Source organism: Cydia fagiglandana, chromosome 3 (assembly GCF_963556715.1).
Source record: "Cydia fagiglandana chromosome 3, ilCydFagi1.1, whole genome shotgun sequence".
Classification (NCBI taxonomy): Eukaryota; Metazoa; Arthropoda; class Insecta; order Lepidoptera; family Tortricidae; genus Cydia; species Cydia fagiglandana.
The window spans coordinates 11,641,412-11,666,601 of record NC_085934.1 but is presented as its reverse complement, the minus strand read 5'-3'; the positions used below and the strand labels follow the sequence as shown (position 1 = coordinate 11,666,601).

Sequence of the window (25,190 nt, the reverse complement as noted above, 5' to 3'; positions counted from 1 at the left end):
TTGTTTTAGTTATTTTACGTTCGCACTCAACAAGAAGAAAACAGAATAGAGGCAGACACCCATGAACAAACTGTCACTGTGTCACATCAAACGTCAGTTTTGACCGTTTTGACAACGGAAGGAGCGTTCGAAAACTATAAATTAATAGAAGCATTCACAGCTATAGTTAGTCAAACCAATTTGTCAGTCAGTAAGAACCAGGAAAACTATACTCATTATCTCTGTCTATCATTGCAATGAGGCAAACCATTTCCGTCAGTAAAAAAAGACGGCGAAAAATGTAAAATAGGTGCGAAGAATGTTCTTCCCGTGTGCCGGAGCCACACACTACGGGAGACGGCGTTGATTATTCATGCGGCCACACTGGGATTGTCGCGATAACGATGGCTTGATTCAAATTTCAGGCTATTTTCAGGCCTTTTTTCTACTGACTAAAGTCCACTAAAGTCGCGTCCTCTGATGTGCATCAAAGAGTATAGTATGATGTACAGTCTAAGCATGTCAATGTATGGGGCCCAATCAAGGCCCAATCTTCGAGCAAGCCGGTGTTGCTCGAAGGGCCCAATACAATCCACGACTCTTTCCGAATAGACTCTAGATGTGTGTTGTTTTCCAATGTAGGTCTTGGAGTAAAAAAAAAACTTGCTCAATGTTTATGTACTTAATTTTAATGAAAAATTCATTTTACAAATTTTAATACTCAATTCTATCGATCTAAAAATAAGATAATATCAGAGCCAGTATAAGTTCTTTATTTATATCCCAATAGGATGTTAGGCTCTGGTAAAAAGATTCAAGGTGGTCCTTATTTCGTCGAAGTTATATTTTTCTACGGGGCACCTGCTTAATGTGAAATCTAACACTAAAAAATTGTAATTTTTTTCTGAATCTAACAATTATTCAAAGTGGGGTAGGGGTTGGAGTAGCGACCCTTAAATGTATTTAAAAATTCTGAATGTAATATTACACTGGTTTTTTAATGATTTTACATTAAGCGGGTGCCCCGAAGAAAAATATAACTTAGACGAAATAAGGACCACCCTAAAAATATATGTTCTCAATGAAAATGTATACATAATTATCATAGATACTCTTTAATGTAAGTAGTAATTAAAAATAACTTAAAATAAAAATTGCTAAGGGTTTATTAGAATGTGTTGAATACCAAATGCGGCTAAAAGGTGAGAATCGGCGGACATATTGCTTACTAGTTTATTAACACTGTTCCCTAGCACAAAAATCAATATGGACTCAATATTCCCTTGGTAATAAGTTCATTGCAGCATTAAATACATGATAAAAGTTTCATGTAGGAAAATATAAAAAAAAGTCTTTCTCGATTTAGAGCTTGATGTCACGCTCATCAATCATCAATAAAACATTGTGACCTGAAAACTAATATAATAAAACAATTCATAATATATAATACTTGATTCACTAAACTTAATCATTTATGCGGCATTACACATTATACGTCGGTCTCCAGCGGGCGTTTTCGTGGCATGTCAGAATGATAGGTAAGGTTCGCAAATCAATCAATTCACTTTCGAGTATTTGTACTTAGTATTTGGTACCTAGTATTTATAATGTGAAATTCCAAATATCATAGCAACTAACTGCGTTATTTATAAACGTACTTGGACTACACATAAGTCAAAATGGCGAAAAAGTTCGTTTGGCTTTATCCGTCACTCAGACAATTTGCAGCTGTGAGAAAGGAACAAAACAAATGAGTTAACTGGGCATGTCAAGTTCTATGAACACGGCTATGTTACAAATACTAGGTACATTATAATACTCGTAAGTTAAGATTTTTTTGTAAACCTTACCTTGCCCTCAAACTGCCCCCTATAGTCCGACGTATGCACATTACAGTTACAGTTCATTACAAAATATGCCGTCATCACTGTCATCAGGCAAAACGTATAGATTTGTCCGTTGTCAGTGGGGCGACACTACTCCTTCCGGGCATTCTAGGCTCCGTTCGGCTGAGCTCCGAGCAATTATTAGGGTCGACACAACTTGACGTCCCTTTGCGTGCATGACCACAGATAAGAGATAATAACTTGAATTCTGACAACCCTAAATAGCTGAAAGGGATAGTGCCATACATTAGAAAGGGACAGCATGATTCGTCCCTGAATCGCTGTCAAACTTCGGATTTGTAGGAAGCGTCATTTCTGTACGGTAGTACTATTATATATTCTGTGCCGTTGTCGTCGTTATTGATTGGCATCCATGAAAGTGACACCTTATTTTTCCAAAATATGTTTAGAACAAATTCTAAATAAATCATGAAGCTCCATTGAAGCTCACATTAGGTAGGTACCAATTTAAAAGCAATATTAACATTAATAAGATAATAAGTTATCCTTCAAACATTTAAATTTTAGCAGCAAATGCAGTATTTATCTGATGTCAGATAATTTAAACTTAAAGTATACTCAGCCAGGAATAGGTGAACCTAACTTATTTCTGTTCTTAAAAATTAAATGTCTAAACCGTCTAATGAATAAAAAAAAAGGTTTATCTTATTGCTATCATATAAATGTCTATCTTAACCTATGTTTTTTTTTTAATTTACTTTATTACATAAAAATATATACGTATGCTAAGTAACTAGCTGCCGATCCATCGCTCTACCTTTTAGCCCATCAATCAATAGGTCGATAACACAATACCTAACTAGTCTCCACAATCTTATTCGCAATTATAAAATAGCGTCAAAAGAGAGTATGGTGAATTTGTGTTTTTTTACAAAGTAAGGTACATAATTTGTACAGTGGGTTGCCATTTATTGAAAGCTATATCATCCCGCGATAAAGCTCTAGTTGAATTGTCAACACGCAGAGTCGCGGACGTGGGAAGTGCTCGAGTTTCGTGTTACCACAGGCAACTGGAACAAACAGACGCTTAACTGATGTCAACCGCGGTCGATGATTGATTATGAGTCACCGGAAACCGCCGCATAGGGAAGCGTCTTTTAATAAAGCTGCGACACGTCTTTCGAATTCATGCGTCATCGATAGTTCAGTTGTCTCCGGCAGCACGGTCGATCAGGGATCGAACAGGAGCAGCGTCGCGCGACTAAGCGGGGCGGCAACCTCGGGAACCGTGGCGCTATTCGAAGTTGGAGTTGAACATGTTGATGTTGAGGTCCTCGAAGGCGGCGCCGCCGCTCTGGTCGAGGATCTGCAACATGTCCGACAGTTCGTGCGGCGCCGCGCTCTCTCCTGTGCCCGGCGCTCCTGCGCCGCCGCCCTGCCACGACCACATACCTGCGAAATACAACTTCAGTTTATAGGAACGCCTTTATAATGCTACAATAGGGAACTTGCAGTATTTTATTATACTACCCCTAGTATACATATTATAACTTATAAATATTACCATTTATTGGGACAAAATGCGGTTCAAAAGTGAATTTCTAACGCTAAAAGGGCCTGCAACATCAATGACGTCATATCTTTAACTCGGCTCAAGATTTATTGATTCAGCACATGGCAACACTGAATGAATGAACATAACGTTACTTCAAATCACGAAGAAACTTCCATAATATAAGAGTGTTCAGTAGTGATGTACCGACTATTGATTTGGCGGACTAATCGGCGCTCGGACGGCCGATTAGTCGGGCAAATCCATTAATAATTATTTTTACAAAACAGATCGGTCCAAACTGCACTGCAAAGGAGTCAACCCTCGTTCGGTCGGCCGTTGTACGTGTATACTGACCGTGTGCCGGGTGCGGGTGGTGGTTGTGGTGGTAGTGCGCAGGCGGCAGGTAGGCGGGCGCGGGCGGGGAGCGCGCGGGCGAGCCGTCGGCCGCGGGCGCGGGGCCCGCGCCGGCCGCGGGGGCCTCGCCGCTGTACGCGTAGCTCTCGCCGCCGGCTCCACCGCTCTGGACAAAAAATGACGCACTATTAAAGCATAATTTTTGTATTGTAGTATGTCGAGTTAAGTGGCATAAATATTTCTTAAAAAATTGTAAGCGACATAAAACCGTACGCCGGTGGATCGTTCTCGTGTCGGGTCTCCGGTACGCGTGACTTACGGGTCGGAGCGTGGTCCAGGTGGTGACGGGCGGCGTGTTGGCGACGCGGTGCGGCGAGTAGTCGGGCGCGTAGTGCGGCGCGTAGCCCGCGCCCGCCGGCGCGCCCGGCGACCGCGCGCCCGCGCCCGGCCCCGCGCCCATGCCCACGCTGCCCGCTGCAACAATAACATATTTTTCTCAAAAATGGAAGGCAAAGTCGACTTTGCCGTTTAAAAAATAGGTCGCGAAGCGCGGAGTTTATGGTCAGTCAAAAATTAAAAAGTTAAAAACATTGCAGTCTCGATTTTGGGACTGCAATGTTGCATACAAATTCCATTATTTGTCGAGTTCCAAACTTTTTAAAAGTTCAAATGGCCATATCAAATGAAGGCACAGGCCCATTAAACAGCCAAACAGATGATTAGTACCCGCGACTATTTAGTTGTCTCAAATAGGTTGGCGTATTTTCGGCAGAAAAATACACTTCTGTTTTTTTATTAAAAAAATAAAAAGGCGGCAAGGGCTTTTCTCTGTGAAAATATATACGTAAGAACGTTTAGTCCGGGAGCCGGCTGCATGAAACAAACCTCATCAAAAAATAGAATATACCTACCCTGTAGAGGTACCTGACATTTAGTAGATTCCAACGCACTTGGTCGGCCTAGGCTTAACCTGGCAGATTTTGTACAAATGGCAAAAACGTTGGACAAAAATTCATCAAAAAAAACCTCATCGAAAAATAGAATAGATACCTGACCTTGAGGACAGTAAAAAAAAAGTGGTCGGCCTCACCTTAGCCTGGCAGTTTTCGCAGTCTGACCAGATTTATTGGGTCACGTGAGAGCTACAATTTACCTCATCGAAAAATAGAATGAAACAAACGGATTATAATAGCTAAAATAAGCCTGTTGACGTATGTCTTGGTCGGCCTCACCTTAACCTGGCAGTTTTTGCAGTCCGACCAGATTTATAAAAAAATCATCAACATTTTTTTATCGAAAAATCGTATGAAACTTGTATGGTACGATAGCTGCCTTTGAGAACAGTAAAAAAAAAAGTGGTCGGCCAAATCCTGTGTTGGCAGGTTCCTGTGTCCGACCAATTTTGTGGTACCACGTAAGAGCTACAATTTACCTCATCGAAAAATAGAATGAAACAAACGGATTATAATAGCTAATATAAGCCTGTTGACGTATGTCTTGGTCGGCCTCACCTTAACCTGGCAGTTTTTGCAGTCCGGCCAAATTTATAAAAAAATCATCAAAAAATTTTATCGAAAAATCGTGTGAAACTTGTATGGTACGATAGCTGCCTTTGAGGAGAGTAATAAAAAAGTGGTTGGCCAAATCCTGTGATGGCAGGTTCCTGTGTCCGACCAATTTTGTGGTACCACGTGAGAGCTACAATTTACCTCATCGAAAAATAGAATGAAACAAACGGATTATAATAGCTAAAATAAGCCTGTTGACGTATGTCTTGGTCGGCCTCACCTTAACCTGGCAGTTTTTGCAGTCCGACCAGATTTATAAAAAAATCATCAACATTTTTTTATCGAAAAATCGTATGAAACTTGTATGGTACGATAGCTGCCTTTGAGAACAGTAAAAAAAAAAGTGGTCGGCCAAATCCTGTGTTGGCAGGTTCCTGTGTCCGACCAATTTTGTGGTACCACGTAAGAGCTACAATTTACCTCATCGAAAAATAGAATGAAACAAACGGATTATAATAGCTAATATAAGCCTGTTGACGTATGTCTTGGTCGGCCTCACCTTAACCTGGCAGTTTTTGCAGTCCGGCCAAATTTATAAAAAAATCATCAAAAAATTTTATCGAAAAATCGTGTGAAACTTGTATGGTACGATAGCTGCCTTTGAGGAGAGTAATAAAAAAGTGGTTGGCCAAATCCTGTGATGGCAGGTTCCTGTGTCCGACCAATTTTGTGGTACCACGTGAGAGCTACAATTTACCTCATCGAAAAATAGAATGAAACAAACGGATTATAATACCTAAAATAAACCTGTTGACGTATGGCTTGGTCGGCCTCACCGTAGCCTGGCAGTTTTTGCAGTCCGACCAAATTTGTGATACCACGTGACAGCTAGAATAGGACCACACATGCTGTATTCCATACGCATCATGACTTTGTGTACCTATCTGATGGGCGGGCGTATATGAAACGCCTTCTTGTACGTGCAGGTGATCCAGGTATACACCAAAGCTTAGTTTTCAATCGAACACTTGTAATATAAGAGGAAAAACTGCACGTGATCCTTCCAAAATTTAAATAAATGGTAAAATGTTCCTCCACGATGTTCTCAACGGGCATCTAGACTGCGTTGGATTGCTGTCACAGTTAGGGCTCCGCGCTCCCACGCGCCGAACTCGTCACACCACACTATTCCATATTCCCTGTCATCGTACCAATTATGGCCAAAATTCTATTCTATTAAATTCTGAGTAGAATCGCACGTACCTATAATAAATCGTTCCAAAACATTGACCCTTTCTTCTCCTCCAGACGTGTTTTCAAATCACAAATTGCAAAGCAACTTTCCTGGTAGTCACGCACTATCACATCCACTTACACACATACACCCACCCACCCACCCACACACACACACACACACACACACACACACACACACACACACACACACACACACGAACACATAAATTCCAATAAATGCATACAAACTAATAGATTCGCTCGTTTATGTAGGTAATGTATGTATTTTTATTTTACTATTTTTTATTTATTGTTTACGCAAAATTAGAGCTATACCTACTATTTTAGGATTTTTTTTCCAGTTTACAGTTATTATTAATTTTTTCTCTTTTTCCTTGTACCTTAAAGACTTACAAATTAAGTTATATTTACGATTCTTGTACAGCACAAGTTACAAGTCTACCCACAGATGATTTTTTATTATGTATAAATTACAGGAAGTTCTGTTATTGGCTATGCTATAAGTTCTCATGTTTTTTTGTATATTATTTAATGTAAACGCTGTTGAACTTCTCAATAAATAAAAATAAATAAAAATACACAAGATAACCTCACATATATTAAGTGATTATCCTATTGTTATTTCTTCGACTCGCAAAGGCGTTATGTGTCCTTCAAACCATTTGATCTTATACATTTCATCTCTTAATGTCCAGTCACAATGTGTTGCATCAAATTTGATGCAAGTGGATTCTGCCGCACACTGCCACATTGAATTTATGAAAGGCGCCCGTAACAAGCCATACGTCAACAGGGTTATTTTAGCTATTATAATCCGTTTGTTTCATTCTATTTTTCGATGTGGTAAATTGTAACTCTCACGTGGTACCACAAAATTGGTCGGAGACAGGAACCTGCCAACACAGGATTTGGCCGACCATTTTTTTTACTGTCCTCAAAGGCAGCTATCGTACCATACAAGTTTCATACGATTTTTCGATATAAATTTTTTGATGATTTTTTCATAAATTTGGTCGGACTGCAAAAACTGCCAGGTTAAGGTAAGGCCGACCAAGACATACGTCAACAGGCTTATTTTAGCTATTATAATCCGTTTGTTTCATTCTATTTTTCGATGAGGTAAATTGTAGCTCTCACGTGGTACCACAAAATTGGTTGGACAGAGGAACCTGCCAACACAGGATTTGGCCGACCACTTTTTTTTTACTGTCCTCAAAGGCAGCTATCGTACCATACAAGTTTCATACGATTTTTCGATAAAAAAAATTTGATGATTTTTTTATAAATTTGGTCGGACTGCAAAAACTGCCAGGCTAAGGTGAGGCCGACCACTTTTTTTTTACTGTCCTCAAAGGCAGCTATCGTACCATACAAGTTTCATACGATTTTTCGATATAAATTTTTTGATGATTTTTTCATAAATTTGGTCGGACTGCAAAAACTGCCAGGTTAAGGTAAGGCCGACCAAGACATACGTCAACAGGCTTATTTTAGCTATTATAATCCGTTTGTTTCATTCTATTTTTCGATGAGGTAAATTGTAGCTCTCACGTGGTACCACAAAATTGGTTGGACAGAGGAACCTGCCAACACAGGATTTGGCCGACCATTTTTTTTTACTGTCCTCAAAGGCAGCTATCGTACCATACAAGTTTCATACGATTTTTCGATAAAAAAAATTTGAATTTTTTTTTATATATTTGGTCGGACCGCAAAAACTGCCAGGTTAAGGTGAGGCCGACCAAGACATACGTCAACAGGCTTATTTTAGCTATTATAATCCGTTTGTTTCATTCTATTTTTCGATGAGGTAAATTGTAGCTCTTACGTGGTACCACAAAATTGGTCGGACACAGGAACCTGCCAACACAGGATTTGGCCGACAACTTTTTTTTTACTGTCCTCAAAGGCAGCTATCGTACCATACAAGTTTCATACGATTTTTGGATAAAAATTTTTTGATGATTTTTTTATAAATCTGGTCGGACTGCAAAAACTGCCAGGTTAAGGTGAGGCCGACCAAGACATACGTCAACAGGCTTATTTTAGCTATTATAATCCGTTTGTTTCATTCTATTTTTCGATGAGGTAAATTGTAGCTCTCACGTGGTACCACAAAATTGGTCGGACACAGGAACCTGCAAACACAGGATTTGGCAGACCATTTTTTTTTTACTGTCCTCAAAGGCAGCTATCGTACCATACAAGTTTCATACGATTTATCGATAAAAAATTTTTGATGATTTTTTTATAAATCTGGTCGGACTGCAAAAACTGCCAGGTTAAGGTGAGGCCGACCAAGACATACGTCAACAGGCTTATTTTAGCTATTATAATCCGTTTGTTACATTCTATTTTTCGATGAGGTAAATTGTAGCTCTCACGTGACCCAATAAATCTGGTCGGACTGCAAAAACTGCCAGGCTAAGGTGAGGCCGACCACTTTTTTTTTACTGTCCTCAAGGTCAGGTATCCTACCATACATGTTTCATTCTATTTTTCGATGAGGTTTTTTTTGATGAATTTTTGTCCAACGTTTTTGCCATTTGTACAAAATCTGCCAGGTTAAGCCTAGGCCGACCAAGTGCGTTGGAATCTACTAAATGTCAGGTACCTCTACAGGGTAGGTATATTCTATTTTTTGATGAGGTTTGTTTCATGCAGCCGGCTCCCGGACTAGTTGCTTTTGTAAAATGTTTCTCTGATATTTATGTTTCTTGCACCATTTTTGAGAAAAGCACTATATATGACTCGGCTGGAAGGCTACTTGCTGGCTTCGGATTCAATTAAACGGACTCCCAAGGTCGTCCGTTTAAAACGAATCCTCAGCCTGCAAGTAGCTACTTCCGAGCCTCGACAATAATGTACTAAAAATGGACGGCAAGGTCGACTTTGCCGTCTAAAAAATAGGTCGCGAAGCGCGTAGTTTATGGTCACTCAAAAATTAAAAAGTTAAAAACATTGCAGTCTCGCTTTTGGGATTGCAATGTTGCATACAAATTCCATTATTTGTCGAGTTCCAAACTTTTTAAAATTTGATATGGTCATATCAAATGAAGGCACAAGCCCATTAAACAGCCAAACAGATGATTAGTACCGCGACTATTTAGTTGTCTCAAATAGGTTGGCGTATTTTCGGCAGAAAAATACACTTCTATTTTTTTATTAAAAAAATAAAAAGGCGGCAAGGACTTTTTTCTGTGAAAATATATACGTAAGAACTTTGGTTTTGTAAAATATTTCTATGATATTTATATTTCTTGCACCATTTTTGAGAAAAGCACTATATATGACTCGGCTGGAAGGCTACTTGCTGGCTTCGGATTCAATTAAACGGACTCCCAAGGTCGTCCGTTTAAAACGAATCCTCAGCCTGCAAGTAGCTACTTCCGAGCCTCGACAATAATGTACTATTTCTCAAAAATGGACGGCAAGGTCGACTTTGCCGTCTAAAAAATAGGTCGCGAAGCGCGTAGTTTATGGTCACTCAAAAATTAAAAAGTTAAAAACATTGCAGTCTCGCTTTTGGGATTGCAATGTTGCATACAAATTCCATTATTTGTCGAGTTCCAAACTTTTTAAAATTTGATATGGTCATATCAAATGAAGGCACAAGCCCATTAAACAGCCAAACAGATGATTAGTACCGCGACTATTTAGTTGTCTCAAATAGGTTGGCGTATTTTCGGCAGAAAAATACACTTCTATTTTTTTATTAAAAAAATAAAAAGGCGGCAAGGACTTTTTTCTGTGAAAATATATACGTAAGAACTTTGGTTTTGTAAAATATTTCTATGATATTTATATTTCTTGCACCATTTTTGAGAAAGGCACTATATATGACTCGGCTGGAAGGCTACTTGCTGGCTTCGGATTCAATTAAACGGACTCCCAAGGTCGTCCGTTTAAAACGAATCCTCGAGTGCGTCGTATAACATATACCAACATTTGATATAATCTAATTTTAATATCATTCACAACATATAACACACGTTGGGGCTACCAACAAAAAATATATGTTTATAACATATATGGTAGAAATTCTCTAACATACTACGTATATATTAATAAATAATATAAAGTTTGTACTGGCTAATTATTTTTTTCATAACATTCATAACTTATAGGAATTATTACAAATAAAGATATTTGAAATATTTTATATTTATTATATTATATTTTTATATATAAACGCGAGCGGCTCTGACGGAAAAACCAAAAGAAATTATGCTCAATCGAAAGAGCTTGAAAAAATATCACTTTTGAATCGAGAACATGTATCCGCAAAATTCGTATTGTCGAGTATTTTGCATTTAAAAGTGAAAAAATTTCGACAATCAATGCCATATCAATGTCAAACAAAAGGTCGGCCATGTTGGTTGACATTGAAAAGTGCGTTCGGAAACTCTGAATTACCTTTGGATCCGGCATGCGTGTGATATACGGCAAGGTGTTTGGTTCGAGCGTGTAGAAAGCCTATTTAAAAAAAAAAACGACTACTGTCACTGCTCTGCAAAGATAATATAATCACTATCTGTGTAAAATGACAGATGCATTATTGATGGGAATGACGGGTAAAAACGAAAACTTATTTTTCAGTTTAAATGTTTGTGACTACAATACTAACGATGACACGGCACCAACGCGTAAAACAAATAAATAAATAAATAAATAAATATTTTAGGACATTCTTACACAGATTGACTAAGTCCCACAGTAAGCTCAAGAAGGCTTGTGTTGTGGGTACTCAGACAACGATATATATAATATACAAATACATACTTAAATACATAGAAAACACCCATGACTCAGGAACAAATATCTGTATCATCATACAAATAAATGCCCTTACTGGGATTCGAACCCAGGACCATCGGCTTCGCAGGCAGGGTCACTACCCACTAGGCCAGACCGGTCGTCGATAGAATCAGAATATATAAACCTATGCCGAAAATCGTGAGTATCTTCAAACCACATAATTGTTTCAACTTTCATTATTGTTTTGTTGTTGATACATAATTTCTCACATAATTTTGTTACTTGGACAAACCTTGCCACAATTGTTGGTTTATGACAATAGTTCCCATTGTATTCCATATGTGAGACCCATTACATGTTACAAAGTTCATAGCTGATAGCGCTGAACGTCTCTTTGGAACTACTTAAATACATAGAAAACATCCATGACTCGGTAACAAATATCTCGGCGCATCACACAAATAAATGCCCTTACCAGGATTCAAACCCAAGACCTTTGGCTTTATAGGTAAGGTCACCACCCACTAGACCAGACGGGACACAAATTTTATATACAGTATACTCAGTTGTATTTATACATTTCAGAATGGAAGGAAGAACCTTGAAGGAATGTGCTTGACAAACTAAAGCGAGATGAAAGTGAAGTTAAGTCACAAAAGTAATTCAAAGAAACTCTTGAGTTAAAGAACCAGTTGACTCCACTCTGATTATATGATCCAGTGTGAACCAGTGCGAACAACTACAGTGTATGGTGGACATATTTGATATTTGTGCTTTAGACTAACTTCAAAGAATCAAACTTGAGGCTTATCAGTGAATTGAATGAAGCTAATTTTTTACTGCTACAATTTCAGAGTCATAGTGAAGCTTAGTACATAGTACCAAAACAAGGTTGATTTTTAGATTCTGCACCCAAAGGGTAAAAACGGGACCCCTATTACTAAGGGTTTAGTTTCATTTCTACAGATTCCTATCACAGATTACCAATTCTACAGATTTTCAATTTTACAGATTCCCAAATCTACATAATTTCAATTTTACAGAAGCTTAATTCTACATAATCCCAATTCTACATAATTTCAATTTTACCTTAGGGGTGGCCAGGTGGAACGCTGGGCCTTCAGTAAGAAGTGCATATACTTGGAAAAATTCGACCTATGCCGCTGGGGTCCGGTGGCCAAATGGCACAGGCACCAGCGGCTATAGCAGAGGATGCTGTTTCGATTCCAGCCTAGGGCACTGGAGGCCTTGGTCACTTTTTAGGGTTCCATACCCAAAGGGTAAAAACGGGACCCTATTACTAAGACTCCGCTGTCCGTCTGTCTGTATTTCATGATCTTATGAACCGTGATAACTAGACAGTTGAAATTTTCACAAATGATGTATTTCTGTTGCCGCTATACATACTTAAAAATTAAATAAAAAAAATATTTCAGACCCAATATATATTAAAGCCAATACTAGGCTGTATATGACCGATGAAATGAGTAAGTTTTTATTAATATGTTTTAAATGCCATGTTGGTGGCAAACAAGCATACAAGGCTATTAGTCACTAGAAAGACTAGATCTCTGCTGTGTTACAAATCTATACACTTTATTAGGGTTCCGTACCCGAAGGGTAAAAACAAGACCCTACTATTACTAAGACTCCTCTATCCGTCTGTCTGTAGGTTGTATCTCATGAACCGTGATAGCTAGACAGTTATAACAACAAATAAGTACTAAAAACGGAATAAAATAAATAAAGTGGGGCTCCCATGCAACGAACGTATTTTTTTGCCGTTTTGTGCGTAATGGCACGAAACCTTTCGTGCGCGAGTCCGACTCGCACTTGGCCGGTCTTTCTTAGTAGGTATATGACATTTATTTCAGTTTACTTCACTGTTCGTCTGTCTGTCTGTCACCAGGCTGTATCTCATGAACCGTGATATGTAAGTAGCTAGGCAGCTGAAATTTTCACAGATTATGTATTTTTGTTGCCGCTATAACAACAAATACTAAAAACAGAATAAAATAAAGATTTAAATGGGGCTCCCATACAACAAACGTGATTTTTGACCAAAGTTAAGCAACGTCGGGAGTGGTCAGTACGTGGATGGGTGACCGGTTTTTTTTGCTTTTTTTTTTGTTTTTTTTTTGCATTGTGGTTTGCGGACGGACAGCAAAGTCTTAGTAATAGGGTCCCGTTTTACCCTTTGGGTACGGAACCCTAAAAAACCTAACGTGGGTTAGATTACGTTTTTTAGGGTTCCGTACCCAAAGGGGCGTCCGCCTGTCCGTCTGTCTGTCACCAGGCTGTATCTCACGAACCGTGATAGCTAGACAGTTGAAATTTTCACAGATGTTTTATTTCTGTTGCCGCTATAACAACAAATACTAAAAACAAAAAGATTTAAATGGGGCTCCCATACAACAAACGTGATTTTTGACCAAAATTAAGCAACGTCGGGAGTGGTCAGTACTTGGATGGGTGACCGTTTTTTATTTAGCTTTTTTTTGTTTTTTTTTTTGCATTATGGCACGGAACCCTTCGTGCGCGAGTCCGACTCGCACTTGCCCGGTTTTTTATTACATGCATATTTGTTTTAAGATATATCGGAATAGTACGTTTAGAGTTAAACTGTATGTTATGGATTTAAAGTTATCGGAGATGAGATAGGTATGTAACTGCCTTGATGAAGGTTTGAAGTCTTAAAGTAAATAATGACTCAATTCAAAATTAGTACCTATTATTATAATTTATTTTACCCGAGCGAAGCCGGGTTTTCATCTAGTCTTTATTAATAATCGCGAGCCGCTTTGACGGAAAAACCAAAAGAAATTATGCTCAATCGAAAGAGCTTGAAAAAATATCACTTTTGAATCGAGAACATGTATCCGCAAAATTCGTATTGTCGAGTATTTTGCATTTAAAAGTGAAAAAATTTCGACAAAGAACGCAAATGTTCAATTTGTTGATTGTCATTTGACAGCGTTTGTTGCGTTTAGAAACTGCAAACATGCTTACAAGTTAGGTTGGTCGTTTTTTTTTTAAATAAAAAGCAAGACGAATATTACTGTTTATTTGATGACTCCGGTATGTATAATGGTTATTATTTGCATTAAGTTTCGTTTCATATGGATATGTATACCGGTATAATTATTACATAATTTTTTTTTAAGCCAGAACGTGCGATAGTCTGTTACGGCTTTTAAGACGATTGCAACACTGCCTAGACGTCAACACCATTCGGCTTTGGGGTGTTTTGAATTACTAATTTATTCGAAAATACGTGATAAAAACCTGTTAAATAGTGTATTGTGTGTGTTAACAATAAAAAATAGTCACCGAACATAGTGCAAAGTGCAAACGCCATCGTAACGTAACGAGATTTGAACTTCAAAGCGTTCCATGGGAGTATTGTGTTTAGTATAAACATCGGTCTCTCAGTTGTATTTTAATATTTCAGAATGGTTCTAAATATTCTTACATGTCAATGCACTACTAGCTACCTGGAAATGCAAGTGAAAGCAACCTTGAAGCAGTTATGATAAACTAATAAGTGAGCGAGATGAAAATGACGTTGTTCAAAGAAACTTTGAGTTTAAGTGCCAGCTGACTGTAAACAGTGTGAAACAGTGAAAAAGCTACAGTGTATTGTGGACATATTTAATAACTGTGCTTTAGACTATGAATCAAATTTTAGGTGTATCGGTGAATTGGAAAGTGAACTAACTGCATAAAGCTAATAAGTTATCTCCGGAGTCAATGTAAGTTGAATATAAGATTAAATATAATAAGATATATAGATAGTATATATGTCGCAGTCAAAAGTGTGATCTGGTCAAAAGAACTTTTAACCGACAAAAACAGGCAAAACTGCTTTTGACTGAGCGTGTTGGTCAAAAGTAGTTTTACCTGAAAATCATTGGTTAATAGTAATTGTGACTGTTACTATCAGTCAAAAGTACTCTCAGAGATAGGTAGGTTAGGGTTATTTTTTTTTGCTACGCTCAAAAAATGAATAAAACTACTTTTGACCAACATGCTCAGTCAAAAGCGGTTTTGCCTGTTTTTGTCGGTTAAAAGTTCTTTTGACCAGTTCACACTTTTGACTGCAAAAGGTTGGGCTGGACATATGGCAAGGGAAGGTAAAGATAAGTGGGATAGAGAGGTAGCGGAATGGTATCCTAGAGATGGAGAAAGGAGAGAAGGAAACCAATAATGAGGTGGTCGGATGACATAAAGAAGCATGCGGAGCCGAATTGGATAGGGACGGCAAGGGATAGAGAGCTGGGGGAGGCCTATGCCAAGAAGGCAGACTGAAATAATTATTAAAAAGCAATGACATAAAAATTATTTAATAAAGTTACTAAGGAAAAAATATTGAAAAACTAATTGATATAAATGAAATGTGAATTTATTTAAATGTAATATGTACTGAAATTTAATTTTTTGGGCAATAAAGGCTATTCTATCCTATTCTATTCTAATTTGACAGGTGACAACAAAAAAAACATTAATTCCTGCTAAAATTTCAGAGTCATAGTTAAGCGTAGTACCAAAACAAAGTTGATTTTTAGGGTTCTGTAGCCAAAGGGTAAAAACGGGACCCCTATTACTAGGACTCCAATATATTATTAGAACAAAACAAATTATTTTCAGAAAATATTTAATAAGCCTTCAGTAAGTAGTGCATAAGTATACTTGGAAAAATCCGACCTATGCCGCCGTGGATGGCCCGGTGGCAGAATGGCACAGGCACCTGCTGCAATAGCAGAGGACGCTGCTTTGATTCCAGCCTGGGGCACTGGAGGCCTTGGTCACTTTTTAGGGTTCCATACCCAAAGGGTAAAAACGGGACCCTATTAAATACTAAGACTGCTGTCCGTCTGTCTGTCACCAGGCTGTATCTCAAGATCTCATGAACCGTGATAACTAGATTAACTAGACAGTTTCATTTTCACAAATGATGTATTTCTATTGCCGCTATAACAACAAATACTAAAAACAAATTAAAGAAATATTTAAGCGGGGCCAATGAAATGAGTAAATTTTTATTAAGGTGGATGTCTAGGGATGGGATGCCGATTATCAGCCAAAAGATGGCGTCACTGTGCACGAATTGTGGATTTTCACTATTTCTCCCAAAATACAAAGTTTCATAAGATGTGTTGATATGTGCGAAAACTAAGGACTGTATCGTTTATTATAAATACAACTTTACTTAGCCGTTTTTTCTGGTATTATATTTTTATTAAAAAATTACACATATAGTTTAATTAGTGCTTTAATAATAAGTAACATTTCGTCCTGGGAGATCACGTAAAGCATATGGTTTGGACAATATTTACCCAATCCTCCCGAGTAACTACAACGATTTTGGACAAATACTACAAGAAAATTTACGGTTTGCGAACAAGACGAGATATTACACAAAAAAAATCGTGCTATGTAAACAGCAATTACATATGATTCGTAAAGCGAAACATCTGGGCATAGTCTAATCATTTCTTTTAGTTGGAAAAAAAGTTTTGGATCTGTGCTTGGTGGCCTTTTAGAGAATATGGCATGTTACTTACGACAACCCCGACTTTGGTATACAATATAACCATCATGGAGCGTTTCTATCGACCTGTTCTAGCCATGGTTCAACGCCATGAATGTCCGTTAGGCTTTGGATTTCGGTAGATTCTTTTAGCTGTTTCCCTCATTTCGCTGGCGTCAGAAATTGACGGGAATCCAAAATGTTGCATAAAAAGTCGTTTTCATGTAAAGATAAAAATTCACCACATTTATTCTGTGGATGTTCAATTGAGCAATCATGAAAAGGACACTTGGATGGCATATTTTGGCAGCATATTAACCTTTTGTTTCTTTAAATCGTACCAAGGAATCGGTGAAATAGTCTCAAATTAAGCTCGATAGGCTTGTCCAAATTACAATTGCTAGACGATATTAAAATCATCATAAAGTCCCTAAAATAAAATAAATGTAAAACCTTCTTATATCAGATATGGCTTAAAAATACCCCCAGAGTATACCTTAAGAACATAGTAATACAAAATAATACACACGTCAACAGTTAGACCAGGTTTTATTTGTATTTATAATAAACGATACAGTCCTTATAAAAAATACTACATCCAAATCGAGACATGTTCAACTCAACATTGTCTCATTTCGTTATTACCGGAATCCAACTGCAAAATATTGCAATTTCTTGCATTCACGCACACTTACGTACTTAAAGTCACCTTAAAGTCAGTGTCAAATGTCAGCAGATTCGTAATGTTACAGTAAAGTAACCTAGAGGGCGCAGCGGATGAAATGTTTATTGTTGAAAAAAGATTGGAAATTAAATAATAAATTCTTGTAACATAATAATTACATGAGAAAAATACCTTCCAAAATATATGATCATACATGTAACAAAGTAATTCCTAAATAGTATCTTCTGCCGGTTGTTCTTTACTAAAGCAGGTCTCCGTTAGGTACGACGACGAGCGAAGCGAGGAGGAGTGTTAGGTTGAACTGCGAACAAACAGTGCGCGAGCCGAGCGAGCGAAGCGAGCGTGCCGCGGCAGCGGCCGGCGAAGCGCCAGAACGAAATTGGTCCATGGCTTAATAACTTACCGGATATTATTATTCATTTATGTTCTTCGATCTAGTAACCGATATAGTTTTTGATCGTTCGACTATATAATTTTTATGAAATTCAAGTTTTATACAATATGAAATTATGTACATTGAATGTGGTTCAAAAACAAATTAGCCATTTTGACGTTATACGATTTGGGTTTTATACAATGCAAAACTTATATTATTCAAAATTATACAAAGTGAGCGTATATCTTGTGAATGTTATATTAATAATTGGTATATATTATATTACTTACCCCGAATCCTCAGCCTGCAAGTAGCTACTTCCGAGCCTCGACAATAATGTACTAATACACTACACTACAGTCGACACTCCACACGCACTAGCTGCACAACCGGTGCAGTTAATAGTATTTTTCTCCAATATGCTCGGAAATGTTCACCTTACTGTAGCAAAAATAGTACGGGAAGTTCTTCGTTAATGTCAAACTCTAACTAAAAAACATCAAACTATCGCTGTCCTGTTCTAGCGGACGGGAAGTAAAAAAACACTACAGTAATAACTTATTACTGTAGTGTTTTTTAACACTACAGTAATAACTTATTACTGTAGTGTTTTTTACTTTTTAATAATAAAAAACGCAAACAGCCAATTATTATTGCCGCGAGCCGCTTCTACACGACCCGATCAGCTATCATTTCACGTGTATGATCGTGCGAATACTGCTTAATAAAATCAAAGATTATTTTTATATTTTTTTTAAATCTCATCCGTGTTCATAAAGCTTACATAGTTTGTCAAAGGACTTTCTCATTTCAAACATAGACAAAGAGAATCATACTATCTTTGTCTTACACTAGTACTAGCACCCAAAAGAAAAGGATGGGTGTAGTTTTCCTGGTTCTTATTGACTGAAAAGTTGGTTTGACAAACTATATTGCGCAATTATATTGAATGAACGAATATTGAATGGTACTGAATGGCAGAATAAGTTTGTGCCTTTAACTTTTAAAAATTAATTAAAGAGGGAAATTGTTTTTGACATTTTGGATGTGAAGGTTTGATTTGAGTGATGCTTGATGCTTAAATAATAATTATTTTAGCTTATTTCCTCGCATGTTTGGAGAAAAGCACTATATATGCCTCGGCAGGAATAGCAATTCGTGGATTCGTCTTCTTTGTCGGCTCCGCTTGGCGTCGTCCGACAAAATCGAAACTCATCCACGAATTGCCCTTTCCCGGCCTCTGCAATAATGTACTATTATACAATTATGATATAATAGAGCTTTTCAGTCGAGTACCGTGTTTAGGCAACGAAGCTTCCTGAGTTGCCTAAGGGAGGTACGAGATTGAAAAACTTGATTATATCACTAACGTATGCGGAGTGAAATTTGGTCAAAATTTGTTATATAAAAACACAAAAATCTAAATAAAAAATATGTGTTGTCAATGTAAAGCCAATATATCTGTCAATCAGTTTGGTAAGTCTCATAAAGATTGGTTGTTTAATTTGGTAATTATGGTAAATCAACAAGAACGCCGTCGTCAAACAGTATGTAATTTCTATAGTAGCCATCCCCTATGGCCGAAATCAAAGGTGGTGGAACATTTTGTGCAAATGGGTGAGAGTCGAAGCACTATTTACAATATTCTGGCGTCCTTTGCCTTGATGAAAACCACTGCCAGAAAGCCTGGTTCTGGAAACTATTCCAGCTTGAGCAAGGTTTCTGAGAGAGCTCGATTAAAGAAAATTACGGCCGGCCGTGTCGCACAATCTTATAGAGAGCTCGGAAGAAAATTTAAAACTGACGGCAAAACTGTTAAAAAATATCTTAAAGACATGGGCATTGATAAGCGATGTAGAAAAGTTAAGCCCACTGTCTCTGAAAACCAAGAAATCACTCAGAAAGTACGGTTGTGTAAATTAGTCAAAGAAATATTTTACGCTAAAAACAATGTCACTTGCGTTATGGATGACGAGTCATATTTCACGTTAGATGGAAACGAGTGGCAAGGCAATTACTATTTTGAGAACACCAATGGTCCAACCGATGAGAACGTGAAATATGTTGAGTATACAAAATTTCCTAAAAAAGTTTTGCTATGCTTGCCATCAGTCGACGCGGAATGCCTAAGCCTGTATTCTTTGAGTCAGGTTTAGCTGTGAACGCCGACCGCTACATAGAGCGTTGTTTGCCATTAGTGCGGGATTTCATAAATACGAGTCATAGAGGAGAAAATGTAGTGTTTTGGCCAGGCTTAGCCTCAAGCCATTATTCCAAAAAAACCCTTTGCAAAATGGCGGAGTTAAACATCCCATACGTACCGAAGACATCAAATCCACCTAATGTTCCGCAACTTCGCCCTATTAGTAGAAGAGCCGGCCGCAAATTTTCTAACCGACTTGATACCACGATGAAATGCACAATGGTTTCCCATAAAAGTGATGCTAAGTCCGAATTCGATAGTCTGCCACGGCGGAACTTGCCGAAAGTACGAAAAAGAAGGCCACTTCCGGTGCGAAAAAAGGGGGCTGATTTAACCCATCTGATACCGAAATAATAGTTATGGCAGCAGTTAGAAATTTATATGTAGACACATAAAAGCGAAGTCTGCCAGTATTTTTTTTGCCGGAAGTGCTTGGCAGACGCTCTCAAAGGTGGCCAGCGGGACCCCTAATTTAACCCATCTGATACCACCATGAAACCAATTCCAGTCGGTAGGTATGAACCCTCATGTCAGGAATATATAAGTCTGCCAAGGCTTTTCCTGCCGAAACACCTTGGCAGACGAGATTATGTAAGCAAGGTCGGCATCGGTTACCCTACACTAACCCATCTGATACCACCATGAAACCAATTCCAGTCGGTAGGTACGAACCCCCATTTTAGGAATATATAAGTCTGCCAAGGTTTTTCCTGCCGAAACACCTTGGCAGACGAGATTATAAACAAGATGACCATCGGTTACCGTACACTAACCCATCTGATACCGCCATGAAACCAATTCCAGTCGGTAGGTATGAACCCTCATTTCAGGAATATATAAGTCTGCCAAGGCTTTTCCTGCCGTAACACCATGGCAGACGAGATTATGTAAGCAAGGTCGGCATCGGTTACCCTACACTAACCCATCTGATACCACCATGAAACCAATTCCAGTTGGTAGGTATGAACCCCCATTTTAGAAATATATAAGTCTGCCAAGGTTTTTCCTGCCGAAACACCTTGGCAGACGAGATTATAAGCAAGATGACCATCGGTTACCGTACAGTAACCCATCTGATACCACCATGAAACCAATTCTAGTCGGTAGGTATGAACCCTCATTTCAGGAATTTATAAGTCTGCCAAGGCCTTTCCTGCCGAAACACCTTGACAGACGAGATTATGTAAGCAGCATCCACATACGAGGGATCCGTATTTTGGGATTATACAGATTACGGACATTATTAATAGCTGTAGGCTTATTTATTACTTTATGCTTATACATATTTGTATATTATTATGTTATTAATAAAATATATTTATAATTTATTAAACCTAAACTTAATACATTGGGAATTCATTACCTGCTTACGGCAGTAGTAGGGATAAGTGGGTCAGTTCTGGCTCACTGAGCCAGGCCAACAGTCCCTCCCCCTTTTTTCCCTTGTTGAGGCCCTGCAACCTTGCCTTGAACCCAAACTAATGTCATTGTAGCTCGAATCTAACCTAATTAATTTTTATTGCTTTTAGAATATTTCAATTATCTACTTTTGCAAAGTTAAATGTTGAAATCTCTATTTCGAAAAATGGAATTTTAATGTGACTTTAACACGTTCACTGCGTTACGGGGGCTTTAAGCCCCGTACGATGTCATCATTCAGTGCGAAGTTAAATTTATTTTAGAAGTTAAAGGGGGAGGGGAGGGTGCACACATTTTACCACTTTGGAAGTGTCTCTCGCGCAAACTATTCAGTTTAGAAATAAATGATATTAGAAACCTCAATATCATAAGCGATAAGACCGCCTGTTGTTACCTCTATTGTCTTTTTAGGGTTCCGTACCCAAAGGGTAAAACGGGACCCTATTACTAAGACTTCGCTGTCCGTCCGTCCGTCCGTCCGTCTGTCACCAGGCTGTATCTCACGAACCGAGATAGCTAGAGAGTTGAAATTTTCACAGATGATGTATTTCTGTTGCCGCTATAACAACAAATAGTAAAAACAGAATAAAATGAAGATTTAAATGGGGCTCCCATACAACAAACGTGATTTTTGACCAAAGTTAAGCAACGTCGGGAGGGGTCAGTACTTGGATGGGTGACCGTTTCTTTTTTGCTTTTTTTTGTTTTTTTTTGCATTATGGTACGGAATCCTTCGTGCGCAAGTCCGACTCGCACTTGCCCGGTTTTTTTATGTTATTGTCCATTTATTGTAAACTAAGTGTATGTGAGGCGTGCAATAAAAAGTATTGTATTGTATTGTATCATTTTTGAAGACCTATCCATAGATACCCCACACGTATGGGTTTAATGAAAAAGACATTTTAAGTTTCAGTTCTAAGTATGGGGGACCCCCAAAATTTATTGTTTTTTTTTTCTATTTTTGTGTTGAAATCTTAATGCGGTTCACAGAATACATCTACTTACCAAGTTTCAACAGTTCTTATAGTTTCGGAAAAAAGTGGCTGTGACATACGGACGGACAGACAGACAGACATGACAAATCTATAAGGGTTCCGTTTTTTGCCATTTGGCTACGGAACCCTAAAAAGGAGGTATTAATTCGGTTTTTTAATGTTTAATATCTCCGTCATTTTGGGATCGATTTTGAAAATTATTTTTTTAGTTGAGTTGTAACTTGTAAGTATATACATACAGATTGGTTCCGTCTTTGTCAAAACCCAGTTCTGATGGTGAGATTTATGAGGAATCGAGGGCACTCTTCAAATCTTGTAAGGGTGGTTCACGTTTGTATGGGAAAAATTCAAACTCTAGCTAGAAGAAGCGGCACCCCCTAATTTTGTTACACTTATTATGTTGACAAAATACGCCAAGCATCTTGCAATCTTAACTACAAGGGGGTGCTCAAACACATTGAAATTTTTCAAATTGTATGAAATCAAAAAAAATAAATAAGTTACTATTTTTTTTATTTTTATGTAAGTAGTAGTTTTCACATTATTTGAAAGTGTGATTTAAAAGATATTATTTTGTAAGAAAATGTTTTTCTACTTCAAAACTTATACATCACATGTGCAAATAGTGTGAAACCAGATATTTTAAATAAAATTCTGAATCATAATTACTCTTTTTGTTGGGTTTCAAACAACATACAAAATTTCAACGTGGTTAAGCACCACCTTGTATAGTAGTGTTGAGTCGCTCACTCGCGAGGCACCTCATTTGTACCACTCAACTCAAAAATGTCTTACTTCACTCCTCTATTCATTTTACTCATTTACTCGCGCGCATCACAAACACCTCTTGCCACACAAATCATTCACACACTTCAAATTTCAAAAAAACTCTTATCCTTACAAATTCACTCGCGAACCTCAAAAACTCAACGCTCCTCACAACTTGCAAAAGAGTCCCTGGATGGCACGAGGCGCTAGGTGCTCGCCTGCTCGCCGACATACAAAACTCAAAATGTCTCAAATGAAGAAAAGTTGCTTCTCTGTTGCACTTGTAAATTCCTACGTAAGTGTGACAGGGAGACAACATGACGAACATGGATCGCGGTACGCACTCTGTATACCAGACAGGCATTTACGAAACTTGCTTATAAACAGTAATCCTTTAGTGACTAAAATATTATTGAAATATAATACTGTAGCGTACACAATATATGATCATTTCAATAAGTTTCAAGTTTATTAAATAAAAAGTAAGTATAATTTGCATAGGTAAAATAAACATGTAGATGTAAATTATATCGATTTGAATTTGCAATACTTTTTATTAACATTATTTGTAAACGACTTCGGACTGACAAATTATGATTGTGACATATTTTTATTTATTTTGTTCGTTCGTACGTCGTTGTAGCTAATTTTAGTTCTCTAATACCTAATACCTAGTGATAATTCTTATAATTATACCAAAATAACAAAATATGGACATCGTTTTCGCCATTAAATTTACCCGCGGATCTTCCTTGGTGCCTTTTGCATGAAAAAATGAAATGTAAATGTAGCCGGCGGCGTCCGGAGCGAATGGTGCTTTGTTTAATATCATATTGGTGATATTACTGTTAAATTATCTGAAGTGGTAAGTTAGTCATTTCTATATAATAATGACTTGTGAAAATATTGAATTTGTTCTCCTTAGTTTGTTAAAAATGTGGTAGTTTTATGGTTATGAAATATATCACTACATATTATGAAACAAAGTCCCCCGCCGCGTCTGTCCGTATGTGTGTTTGTTTGTATGTTCGCGATAAACTCAAAAACTACTGGACGGATTTTCATGCGGTTTTCACCTATCAATAGAGTGATTCTTCAGGAAGGTTTAGGTGTATGTATAATTTGTTAACCCGTGCGAAGCCGGAGCGGGTAGTGATTATTATACTTAAAACTATATCAAGTAGCAAGGAGGAGGACAAAACAATCTAACAATAAAAAAGAGCTAAATTAGAACAAGTTTCATAAAAGCAGCAAATTAAGTTACTATGTGGGATCTTTCTCCTATAAGTTCTATTCTTACCTTCTACCTCCAGAATTGCACTCCTTAATTATTATTATTTATTAATTTACAAAGGAAGTGATGAATACATAAATATGTATATTTATTAAATATTTTTGCACCGTTGGCCCGTTGGATTAATAGAATAGTCGACGCTAAAAATATGCTAGTACCTCACCTCATTTGAAGTAAGACATTGTAATACCTCATTTTAGAAAATGAGGTACTCATACAAACTCATTTAAAATTGATGTCCTACCCATCACTATTGTATAGTTCGTTTTTTTAGCATTAGAAAGAACTTGCAAGAAGGTAAGCGATCTTAGCATGTCTTTTAATTGAAAAACGCTTTTCAAAATTCAAAAACTATTACTTATGAAAGCAGACGAATATAAATGATCGTACTAGATTAATAATTGTTACATATTTGCCGTAACTTATTTTTAAAATGTGTTTTTCAATTAAAAGACACATCAAGATTGTTTACCTAATTTCTAATGCTAAAAAAAAAAACGAAGTATAGTTGAGATAAATTAAGAAACTTATACACCAAGTTTCTTAATTTATCTCAACTATAATCTCAATTTATCAACATAATAAGTGTAACAAAATAAGGGGGTGCCCCTTAGGAAAAAACAATGTTTTTTGAACCACCCTAACATATAGTGATACTGGTG

General features: G+C 37.5%; 1 protein-coding gene across 3 annotated transcripts in view; it reads right to left on the bottom strand.

Moving 5' to 3' along the window:
• Positions 1-646: 646 nt before the first annotated feature.
• LOC134680039 (aryl hydrocarbon receptor nuclear translocator homolog) overlaps positions 647-25,190 on the bottom strand; it is a 45,566-nt gene continuing 21,022 nt past the window's right edge. For all 3 annotated transcript variants that reach the window (XM_063539024.1, XM_063539022.1, XM_063539023.1), the window contains 3 exons: positions 4,055-4,209; positions 3,736-3,901; positions 647-3,278 (listed from right to left, as the gene is read on the bottom strand). In XM_063539024.1, the coding sequence (XP_063395094.1) occupies positions 3,121-3,278; positions 3,736-3,901; positions 4,055-4,209 (479 nt within the window). In that variant the 3' untranslated portion in view covers positions 647-3,120. The remainder of the gene's footprint in view (positions 3,279-3,735; positions 3,902-4,054; positions 4,210-25,190) is intronic.